This window comes from Ochotona princeps, chromosome 3 (assembly GCF_030435755.1).
Source record: "Ochotona princeps isolate mOchPri1 chromosome 3, mOchPri1.hap1, whole genome shotgun sequence".
In the NCBI taxonomy this organism is placed as follows: Eukaryota; Metazoa; Chordata; class Mammalia; order Lagomorpha; family Ochotonidae; genus Ochotona; species Ochotona princeps.
The window spans coordinates 74730254-74742804 of record NC_080834.1 but is presented as its reverse complement, the minus strand read 5'-3'; the positions used below and the strand labels follow the sequence as shown (position 1 = coordinate 74742804).

Sequence of the window (12551 nt, the reverse complement as noted above, 5' to 3'; positions counted from 1 at the left end):
GAGGATACAGTAGGTCTCCATGATGCAGTGCTTCTATAATAGGTTTGAAATGATTCTGCCCTGCCAAGGTCTCCATCTGTGTTTGATTTGGGGGACAGATCTAGGATTTGAATTGGTAAACACAGGCCTGGGTATGGGGGCCTTTGCAATTTATCTGATTGTAGCTTTCTCCACAGCAGGCTCATCTCTGAGCTACAAAGCAAACTGTTCCTCTCTGTCCCTCCCTGCTCCCTAGCAGCGGAAGCTTTCCCCCTGACTCTGCACTGGAGGCTGGGGAAAGTGGAAAAGGTAGTCTCTTGGCTGCTCAGGCTGACACTAAATCAGCCTACTTTAGAGTCTGTGGTCATTGAGCCCTGTGTTTTCTTTGTGTACCATGTGAGTCTGGGTGATGGTATCAGGATAGATTTAGAAGTTACATATCCAGGTACTAGCCTGCATCAGATTAGAGGCCTTTGAACTTTAGCTGATTCTGGTCTCACTTTAAAAAAATACTTATTTTTATTTGAAAAACAGATTTATAGAGATAAGGTGAGACAAAAAGAGATCTTCCGTCTATTGGTTGACTCCCCAAATGGCCAGAACGGCCAGAGCTGAGCTGATACTAAGCTAGGAGCCAGGAGACAGAAGGTTCATCTGGGTCTCCAATAGTAGGGGGTGAGGGCAAGGACATGGGCTATCTTCCATGCTTTCCTAGGCCACAAGCAGGAAGTTGGATGGGAAATGGATCAGCTGGGATACAAACTGGTACCCATATGGGATGCTGGCAACTGCAGGAGGAGATTAGCCTATCGAGCCACAGCACAGACCCCCTGTAACTCACTTTGTAGATCTGGTTCTGAGCTTCAAAGTAAACCTTTCTGTGCCTTCCTACCTTACTCCCCAGTGATTGTAGTTTTTCCTCTGTTGAGCTAGAAGTTGAAGGAGGGGTGGTAGAAGCGGTTCCTTGTCTGCCTGGCTAAGAAGGATCCAAAGACATCCTGCAAGTACTGGCATGAGGCTAGAGTCCAAGGGGCCCTATCAGGCTACCTGTTTCTTCACATGCAAGTCTGAAACTGGGCTTCAGGCTAACATCTGAACTTCTGTTTCTATTTTCCAAGTGAGAGGCATCCCATCCCACTCAATGCTGTGTAACTGGGGGCTGGGAGAGAGATGATGCAGTAACTCTTTCCTTTCTTTCTTCTTTACTTCAACGTTTCTTACAATTATACAAAACTATGTGCTATGGTCTCTACCTGGCTTCCTTAGCTCATACGAGGGTGAATAGGTTCATGGATTGCTGTGCCAGTTGTTACTTTTGTGGCGAGATGCACCATTCTCAATCTGCATCTTCCTCTGTCTTCCAAATTAGATCTTTGAGGAAAACAGTAAAGCCACATTGCAATGCTAGTTCTAGGTGGTTTTTCAAAACTATTATATGTAGATAAAACTCTTAGTTAATCAGTTTAAATGCACAAAATTCAAATTCAAGCCCAACCCCATGATTAGCCTCTGTGTATTTTGAACCACTAGATTACTTAGGAATAGTAGCACAGGAAAATGTAATTAAATAATAACAAGAGTCTGTAGCATTTTCCTAGCACGAATTTCCAGGTGTGAGGATAAAATATGAAGGGAAGATTAGGGAAATATATGGAATAGAATTTGTCTGGAGATGGGATGTGATACTTTAGAGTGGCAGATGGGGATATTGGGTAAATAACCATTTTCTCTTTCACTGAAGCCAATGCCAACCAAAAGAGAGCTTGGAAACAAAAGAGCTACCATGTATGTTCATAGGAATATCATCTATTACATTAATCTCACAACCATCTGTCTTCATGAATCCCCATTTCCAAAATAATATTTTGTAACTAAATTTGAAGCAGCTTCTTGCTACTGATAATCAGAGCAAGGATAGAGTTTGACCTGGGCTTGGAGGACTTGCCTTGGTACAGATTTCTGCTTAAAACCTCATTAGCTATATTTTTCTTGCATGTATTACAGGGGACTTTAGAGAATCAGCTCATGCAAGCAAATCCTATATTAGAAGCATTTGGAAATGCCAAAACTCTGAGAAATGACAACTCCTCTCGTTTTGTGAGTAATATGACTTTGCATAATATTGTAATCTCTGATTTTTTAATAACGATAAAACTCATTGTAAGGTTATGAATACGAAAAAAAAATCCTGAAATATCAAAGCAAGTCTTTGATTGGTCTGTAATATTGTAAGATTCCTCAAAAGTTTCTGCCAGCATCATCACAAAGATAATTAAAACTGTGGAGGCAGGTGTTAGACACAGCAGGTAAGCGCCACTTAGCAAGGCACATTTCGTGTTTGAGTGCTTGTGCTTGAGTTCTGGCTCTGGCTTGTGATTGTAATTTTTTGCTAATGTATACCATAGGAGGCAAGGATAATGGCTCAAGTAATTGGGTTCCTGCCACCCGCATGGGAAAAATCCTAGATCTGACCCTATGCTCCTGGCACAGTTCCAGCTGTTACAGGCTTTTGGGTAGTTGAAGCAGTGAACACAGATATTTTTCTCTCTCTTTCTCCCCTTCTCATTAACCTACCCTGTCTCCTTCCCTTTTACTCCCCTTTTATCCTTCTTTCCCTCTTCCTTTAAAATAATTTCTAAAAGATTTATTTGTTTTATTTTTGGAAAGGCAGATAAGATTTACAGAGAGAAGTAGAGTCAGAGAGAAAGATCTGTCTGCTGATTCACTCCCCAAGTGGCTGCAACAGCTGATGCTGAGATGATCTGAAGCCAGGATCCAGGAACTGCTTTCTCGTCTCCCAAATGCGTACAGGGTCCCAAGGCTTGGAGCCATTCTCCACTGCTTTCTCATCCCACAAGCAGGGAGCTGGATGGAAAGTGGAGTAGTTGGGACATGAACCAGTGTCTATACAGTATCCTGGTGCTTGCAAGGTGCAGATTTAGGCATTGAGCCATCATGCTGGACCGAAATAAAGTAATTTTTCATTACAAAAGATTTGCGTGTAAATAGGTATCTGTTAGATTAAGTTCCTATTTGATTAATTACAGAAAAAAGTTTTTCTTAACGTTTTCAAATATCTTTCCACTCTTAGCAGGAAATATCCCTCAACAAATTATAATACTCCTTCATATTTGGCACTATTTTAGCAGTTTCAAATACTTTCTCCTTTATAATTTTCTCTATTCTTATAAATTCCAGTTTAGTTAGCACTTACAAACTTACTTATTATTGTTTCTCCTCTTGTTCATATAGTCTCTACTCCTACATGCCACTCCGCCACCCCACATAAACGTATTTGTTATTGTTGTTACAATGTGAGAAAATGTTTTGATGTAGTTTTTGGTACCTAGCAGTATTGTAACTGAATAAGAATTTTTGTTTCAAAACCTAGTTTCAAAGACCATTTTATTCCAAGAATGAGTGGCAAAGGCCCTGTATATATATTGAAAGGAAATTTGCAGGAGGCGTCATGTTTGAAACTCTGGGCTACTTAAATACTATAATGGCTCTAGGCTGATTTGGCTCAGTTCCCATTCAAGCCTTGTGAGCTTCTTTGGCTACATTTTCATCTGCTTGCAGTGTATTCTAATCATAGAAGGTTTTCACAGGGGTCACTAAAACAAATGCTAGAAAAGGCATTTGTTAAAATGCTTAGGGATGATCTACTGGAATGAGAAACACAAAAGTTGAAAAGCAACAGCTTGACAAAGAAAGAAAGCAGAAGGTGAGGCCAAAGAAAACAATTTAAAAAGGACAAAACAAAACAAAAATAAATGAAATAAAAAAAACCCGCAAGCATGTTAATGAAGTAATGGAAACCAAAAAAAGAAACACGAAAGTTGAGAGGCAAAATAAACATAAAGATGAGCAAATGGAAAGATGGAAAGAATGAAGGAAGGGAAAAGTAGTCAAGAATAGAAATAATCAACTGTGATTTCAATTAATTCTAGGTATGTACACACATATGTGTATTTAAGCATATGGGTTTGTGTTCCTGTACATTTGTATGTGTGTGTATAACATATATGTGTGTATACATACATTTGTATGCTTGTGAATGTAGTTAATAGTATCCTAATTTTAACTGAGTAAATCCCCTTATAGTTAGCTATCCTGCTTTCCTTCCCAGGATAATTTCCTGCTCTGATAGCCAGTCTCCACCAGGCTGAATCTTTTCTGCTTCAATCGTTATCCCAGAAGCTCTTGCTATCATTAGTAGGCTATTTAACTGTATCTGACATTCTGATGTAGGCACTGGCAGTTTGGAATTCCATTCTGCCCCACTGCATCCATCTCGTGGATTTTCTTTGACAAGGAAAGGTTTCTCTTTCTAGTGTTGTGCCAACTACCAGGACTAGTCTTACCAACTGGTCTAGCTTCTCTAGCTGGTGCTATCTCATTTCAAACTAGGTGGCAATTTTTAAATGTTTTGTAAGGTAGTTACATTGATAGCTTGTACATTTTTATAATAAAGGCTCTGCAAGGTGCAAAGTTGGATAGGTGATTGTGTTCTGTATTTATCCAGGGAAAATTCATCAGAATACACTTCAGTGCCAACGGTATGCTTTCTTCTGCAGACGTTGAGATCTGTAAGTATTTATTGCACCGATTGCTTTCTGCTAAGCTTTGAAAAGAGTTTCTAAGTATGAATTTTTATCTGTTTCTCATCATGCAGATTTACTTGAAAAATCTCGAGTGATTTTCCAGCAGGCTGGGGAAAGGAACTACCACATATTCTATCTAATTCTGTCTGGAAAGAAAGAACTTCATGGTAAGTGTGGGATTTTCAAGCTGAGGATCATTGCAGAAAGATAGAAGTCAGTCTTCCAGGGCCAAAAAAGCCAATTTTGGTTATTCTGTCTGCTTCTTTAAGTCTGTGTATTTACCCGAAAGCATTTTTGTGTGTAGGGTGACAATGCTGTTGTTGTAATGAAAAGAATTTCATAATGCAAGGAAGAAAATTGTTTGGAAATGGCTGGGAAGCCAAACAAAATTAAATGAGTATTCTTTGTGGTGTGTGTGTGTGGGGGGAGGGCATTATATAACTAAAAGTTTTCAATGACTAGACTCACAAATTAAGCATGAAAAACAGGCTGTCAAAGGAAGGCATTAGCCATGGCATATGATACCCAATGGGAGTTTTATAAAGGAGAAGGAAATTTGGGTTAGGATGTGGAGGGCATTTAACCTGAGTGAAGAATGGAGGGAAGCAGTATATATGTGGCAGAAAAGGAAAATGCAAGATGGGGGACAGATTACCCAGGTGAGGGGAGGAGAACACTTGCCTGGAGGAATAGCGATTTTATTTCTTTATTTACTTATTTATTTATTCACTCATCCATCCATTCATTTATTCATTTATTTGTTCTGCTGGTTTCTGAAGCCAGAACATTGGGAGGATGTGCATGTGCATATGTGTGTCTATGCACTGTAAAGGTGAACTGGGGCAATATGAGGTCATGATTTATTGATGGCAGCCTGCAGGTGTTGGCTGTGAATGGAATTCTAAAGGTATTGTATTTGAAAATGTACATTGAGGACAACAGTGCTCCCACTGGGGTGAGTGTGAGATGAGGCTGCAGATACAGACTAGCAAATCCATGCCCAAACCGCTGCCAGTTCATCATACTTAGCAGTATATGTCAGACAGGGTTTTGACTACTAGTTCTACAATTCCAAAATACCTTCAACAGGTAGATAAAGCTCTGGACAGTTCTCTCAGCCACAAGTATAACTGGTGATGAGTAAAAGGCAGCTCTGTTCTTCTAATCTTCCATCCACTTAATGGTCAGAGCATCAAAAATATTTTGGTCATCTCTTACCCAGTCACATCTATTTGTCCAAAAAAAAAAAAGAAAAAAGGTTAGTCTCTGCAGGGTGTCTGACCCAAAAGGTTTAATGTTGGTACTAGAAACACAGTAGAAGGCTCTCTGTTTGCTAATAAAACTGTCTACAGCCTTTGGTCTGCTATGGAAGATTCATGCTTATACTGAATTCATTTACCTTGTTGAGTCCTAGGCCCTGCTGAGATTAATTACTGTGGAAAGGCTGACATCTGGTGGTCTAGAAATAACATGTAGTTCACTTGCTTTTAGCAAATATTTTTTTGGGAATCTTTAAAAAAATGAACTGGAAATCTTTCCATTCATGTTTGTCTAAGAGTTCAGAGCATCGTGAAGATTGCAATAGGAAGATGGATCTTGTAAATATGATGACTTACATGTCCTAAAACATGAGAGAGTAATGATCTGTGTAAAAAGGAAAACCAGGAGTGGCCAAGTATTCTTAGAGAAAATTGTGAATTATAGTCAGGCATTGATGATAATAGAGAATATCTGGAATATAAAATAGTTGAATAAATTCACGAAAATCTCTTGAATAATATTTTTACTTTTAATAGCAATGTACTGTATACTTGAAAATTGCCAGTAGATGTTTGTTTATAATCTTTTCATGACAATTTGTGAGGTAAAGGTTTGGATACACAAAGTAATACATCAAAATATCATGTTTTATATACTTTCAATTTATCAAATGAAAAATATAGACAATAATTTTAGTTATGACTTTTCACATATTACATTTATATACATATCTGTATATCTATATATCTATATAGATATATATATAATGTTTATCTTATGTTTCCATTGAGCTAGCCCAGTTTATTTTTTACGGAATTATTTATTGATTTTCAAGATAGAGTGGCAGAGGAGAGACCGAGAGAAATGAGATCTTCCACTCCAATGTCCAAATGGCTGCAATAGCCAAATCTGAGACAAGCTGAATCCATGAGCCAAGACTTGTCTGGGATTTCTACATTGGGTGTCAGGGACTCAAGCATGAGGGCCATCACCTTCTGCCTTCCAAATTATCATAAAGCTGGATCAGAAGCAGGGGAGTCACACCATGAACTGGCACTCTGGATATTGGATGCCAGTGTTGCAAGTGGTGTTCTACCTGGCTGCACCATACTTTCTCACTTTTTTCAGTTTTATAGCACAATTTTATTAAAGTGTTATTGACCTGAAATTAACTACACGTGTTTGAAGTGTAGAACTGGTAAATATTGATCTGTGAGTACATGCATGAAACTATTCTCACAATCAAGATAATGCAGGTATTCATTCAAGTTTTCCTCATGATCTCCTATAATCCTGCCATCCTGCTCCTTCTCATTTGTTGAACTCCTTCGATCCCTGACCCTACACAAACACTAGCATGTCTCTGTTGCTATAGATTAGAAGGTGTATTCTACAATTTTATGATGGGATCATTCATTATACACAAGAATACAAGCATGCATTTTTCCATGAATTATTTGAAGAATAGTCCAAGGTTTTTTTTGCCCAGTTTATTTTGCACAAGCAATTTTATTCTGAGATTTTAAAAATAATTGTACTACATATTCACAATTCATTCTTCTGTTTGCTGAATAACAACCCACTGCATTGGTACACAACAGTTAACTCATTCAACCATTCATGGAGAGATGGCTTATTTCTAAATAAAGCTTCTAAGAATATTTGTAGTTAGTAGATATATTTGTTGTTTTTCTCCTGGAATTTAGGGTTTAGAAAAGCAAGAATAATTGAATAAACATTAGTGGGAATAAGTGTTGAGCAGGAGGTTAATGTAATCTACAAGTCAGTAGATGTGCTGCTACCAACCTGCCCTGGCTTGAGCCTGTGTAGTATCCTAACTAGGTGAATCATGTCAAAACTCTTATACATATCAGAGGGGCAGTGTTAAACACAGTAACTGATTTGTGGATCAGTTGAAAATTGTGCTTAGCTGCCCAAGAGCAAAGTTGTGACAGAGTTACACAGTCAAAGTTTCCTGGGTATGAACCCAGGGCTGCTTATTAGCCTTTTTATTCATCTCTGTTCTACAGAATATTTTATGAAACGTTTCTTTTTGTCCTCCTTGGGCCCTCAGCCATGAACCTAGGCCAAATTTCTGTTTTCGCAACACACTTGTTTTTTTTGGTAAACACCAGTTGAAGCTGTGGCAATTCAATTTGCTTCTGAAATTCACCAGTCTGTTATCCTGCAAGGGGTGAAGAATACTTGATGGGCAAATTATTAGAGGGTAAAAATTAATTATAGAAGTTTGGGTATTGAATTTCGATATTATTTGGGCTTGTTAACAAGTATGCTTTAACTTGCAGTTGGTCAGTTGTTTTCTAAGGTCTTGTTGACGACTTTAAGTTGTTTTTGGATGTTTTTCCCACTGTAGACATGCTCCTGGTGTCTGGGAATCCCTCTGACTTTCACTTTTGCTCCTGTGGAGAAATTGCTGTGGAAAACTTGAATGAAATCGAAGAACTGCTGGCTACAGAAGTAAGGATTGTTAGTTGTCAAAGTCTGGTAACCCTGAGAAACAAGAAAACACACCTTATAGTTCATGTTGCTTACAGAATCTAAAGAAATGGTCTTGCTTCCCGTGTAAGTAAAGGCTGTTTCCATCCAAACCTTTTTTTTTTTTTTTTTTTTTGGTAAAAGCATGTGATGTTATTATAGTAACTTTAGACCATATTAAAAGTTTAGAGATGTTTCAACTCAGTGGACAGTAACTTTTTCAAAAAATTTGGTGTGTATCTTTTCAGTCTTTATGTTTATCTACTTGAAATTGCTTTTGTGTGGTCACTATAATAACTACATGTTTTCTGATGAAAGATTGTAATCACTACATACATGTAAGGTACACAAATGGAAGTTTGCTTTTCCAGGTTTATCTTATCAGCACTCAGTGTCATTACAAACTCTTTATAAATATTTAAATGTGTTTAATATTTTATCAGATATTTAATTAATTTATTTATGTTTAAGATTTATTTTTATTGGAAAGGCAGATAGATATACGGAGAGAAGTGGATACAGAGAAGATCTTCTGTCCGCTAGTTTATTCTCCAAGCGGCAACAACGGCTGGAGCTGAGCCGATCTGAAGCCAGGAGCCACGAGCCTTCCTCCAGGTCTCCCACGTGGGTGCAGAGTCCCAAGGCTTTGGGCCATCCAATCTTGGGCCATCCAAGGCCACAGGCAGGGAGCTGAGTGGGAAGAGGAGCAGCCAGGATTAGAACTGGCACCCATATGGGATTGCAGTGCAGGCAACACAAGGACTTTTGCCACTAGGCTACCATGCTGCTCCCAAGATATTTTATTATTTTTTTTATTGAGCAGTTCACTTATTGTTAGACTAAACTTTTTAGGACTCCCTCCTTTTTCTTCTTTCCCCTACACACACACACACACACACACACACACACACACACTCTGATGACTGTCTTTGTAAATAAAGTTTCCTCTGTGTATCAGATTTACCTAATGTTAGATTGTTAGCCATGAAATTACAAGTAAGGATTATGTATTTTTTCTCGATACATACTCTAAATTAACCCCTAGAAAGAATGCAAATTAATTCCCGTCTTCTTGCTAGATGCAGTGGTTTCTTAGGATGCAGTTCTATTGTGTAGTGTTTTTTTTTCCTTAAACAGTGCCTTGAATTAATCTGTAAGGCATATCATCTCTGAAATAAAATCAGAGTATGTGGTATATAGTACTGTCTGTCATTATCATGAAGAACAAAGATACTTGACCTACTTTGGCTCTTGAAGCCATTGTTATTGGAGAAAGGATGAGTGGCCAGTGAGAGAATGTTCTAACACTACTAAAAATTAAATAAACCTGTCTCCTATCTTCCTAATTCTTTTAAAAAGGGATTAGTAGGCTGCTGCTGACCAACTGCCAACAGGGCTGATTTGCATTGCTTTGAACAAAGCTGTCAAGTCCTGGGTCTGTGGCACTCTGTCTCATCCCTGCCAGCCTACATCCAGAGTGCAGGGAGGTGTGACACACAGCAGGGGTGAGGTGCATACTGAAAGACAAAGGTATCTGTCTTTTCTTTTTACAGCAAGCCTTGGATAGCTTAGGCTTTCTTCCTGATGAGAAGTATGCGTGTTATAAACTCACTGGAGCCATCCTGCACCTTGGAAACATGAAATTTAAACAGAAACCCAGAGAGGAGCATCCAGAAGCAGATGGCACAGAAAGTAAGATCTACACTGAAGACATAACCCCACCCCTGACCCCACCCACTTCCTGTTTTCTTACAGTTGTCCTTACCTTTTGGCTTTTGGAAAATGTTGAAACTGTTAAGTACCATTGCCCCTGATTGCTATTCCTCAAATTTCATCTCTTAACAGCGATTCTGAAGTAGAATCCTTTTATCACAGAACAAGAAACATTCCTCGGTTAGCTGAAAAATTAGCTGAACTTGGGTGAAACAATTGATTAAGGCATAGTCTGACTTTAGCACATGAACAGTTGGGAAAAACAGAAAATAGTGAATTACCATAAAATGTATTAAATGACTAATCAGAGATGTGAACTAAGATCCTTGAAATTCAAAGGCAAAATATTTCCACGAGGGTGAGACCACAAGGGTTAATCTCCCTGGCATTTTACTCACAATTTAAAAGACTATAGCTTTGCCTGCTTAATAAACAGTTTGGAAGCATCTTCAGTTATCAGTCTAGAATAATCATTTTAGCAAACTACAATTATGTGACAAGGAATGCAGGAATAATGATTAATACTCCTGCTAATAAAATTCATTGTAACTGTAAAAAGAAAAACTCATAAACCTAATGTTCTGATATATTTTAAATTATGCTTTTAAATGTGACTTTGCATAACATAAAATTGCTCATTTTAGTAATTTTTATATATAGAATTCAGTGGCAATAAGGGTGTTTACATTACTGTTTATTCATTACCACTATCTTTATCCCCCTCTGATTCCTCTCATATTATTACAGTACTAAGAATAAAAAATAATAGTAATAAAATAATGAAAAAGCCCCTCACAAACAGTCCTAAGTCCATCATCCTGCTATTTTAGTGGATCCTGACATTGTAGGTGTGGACAATGGCAGAGAGTCCAGTATCCTATTGTCATGATATATTTAACAGTTTCCTTGGGTGTCCATCCTCGATTTGGAAGTAGAGATGCTAACTGCATTGTATCTGCACATATGGATATGATAATCTCTACTACAAAGTTATTATACATCCCCTTAAATGAAAAACCATAAAGCAAAATCAACAACAGGAAGAAAATTTAAAAATTTACAGTGCCATGAATTTAAATAACATTCTGCCAAACAAGCCATGTGTCTCTGAAGAAATGAAAAAGGAAATAAAAAATCTTCTTGAAGGAAACGATGCTACTGTATGTCATATGAGCCAATGAAGAAGTTAATAAGAAAAAAATATTTTTGAAGAAATGAAAATAAAATTAAAAAAATCAAAACCCATGAGATGTAGCAAAACCAGTATTGAAAGGGATATTAATCTTACATTTTGTGTGAAGGTTACCTTATATCAGAGAGAACATATGATATTTGTTGTTTTGGAATTGACTTAATTTTTTTAATCATTCCAGACTTAGCTTCTGTGTGAGACATAAGCTTGCAATGGCTGTCTTCTTGCAGTCCCTGACAGCTGTTGTTTTCCTTTGTGACTGTGGATATGACTGCTTTAGACAACTTATCTAGGTGTAACTGCACAATTTGTGTCCTATTGTGGCTGGCTTATTTCGCTTTTTGCAATGTTTTCAAGATTCGTCCATACTGTAGAATGCATCAGAATTTCATTTCTCTTTATGATTGAATACTGTTATCTCTATGTATACCATTTATTATTTATTAGCTGATAGCATCATTGGTTCCTTCAGCTTTCTGGCTATTGTGAATAATACTGCTATGAAAGCCGCTGTACAAATACCTTTTTGTGTCTTTGTTTTCAACTCTTTCGTGAATATATTCAGAAGTGGAATTGCTAGGTTAAATGGTAATTCTAGGTTACTTTTTGAGCCACTGTTTCACCAGTGACTGCAACATGTTTTCAAAGTAGAATTCCCCACCAATTCACAAGAGTTCTGGTTTTATTCCATTTTTTATAATAGCCATCTTTTGTGTATGAGACTGACATTTTGATTTGGTTTCCCTAAGGACTGGTAACAATGAACATCTTTTAAATATGTTTATTGGCTATTTGTATATATTCTTTTGAGAAATGCAGATTTAAATTTTTGCTCAGTAAAAAAGTGTTCATATTTTTGTTTGATTGAGAGGCAGAAATATTCACACAGGGAGACAGTTCCGTTCTCCTAATTGACTCTACAAGTGTATACGACAACCAGGGATAGTTCGAATCCAGGTTTTTCACAAATGTGGAAGGACACAATTACTTCTGCAATAACCAGTACCTCCTTGGATCTGCACTAATAGGAAACAAGAATCAGGAGCCACAGATGAGGTTTGAACCCAGGTCATAAGATAATGAGATGCCAATCTGTTGACCAAATGCCCATCCCATTTGTCTTTAAAAAAATTTTGAGCTGTGTTTTTTGGTTAATAAACAAATTTTGAGGCCAGTCTGTAGCAGGGAGACTGGAGTATTGAGGCTGGAGGCTCATTTATGAACCAAGTATTCTTCCTCTATTGTCTACAGTGGGAAACAAACAATAAATACTTAAACAAAGGTCCCTCTATTATGAAAAGAAAATA

The 12551-nt window shown here is 37.6% G+C and overlaps 1 protein-coding gene across 1 annotated transcript in view; it reads left to right on the top strand.

The window, feature by feature from the left end:
• Positions 1 to 12551, top strand: part of MYH15 (myosin heavy chain 15) — a 144335-nt gene that overhangs the window by 15900 nt on the left and 115884 nt on the right. The window contains exons 7-11 of the mRNA XM_058661281.1: positions 1984 to 2076; positions 4505 to 4568; positions 4655 to 4750; positions 8218 to 8321; positions 9893 to 10031. Coding sequence (XP_058517264.1) covers positions 1984 to 2076; positions 4505 to 4568; positions 4655 to 4750; positions 8218 to 8321; positions 9893 to 10031 — 496 coding nt within the window. The remainder of the gene's footprint in view (positions 1 to 1983; positions 2077 to 4504; positions 4569 to 4654; positions 4751 to 8217; positions 8322 to 9892; positions 10032 to 12551) is intronic.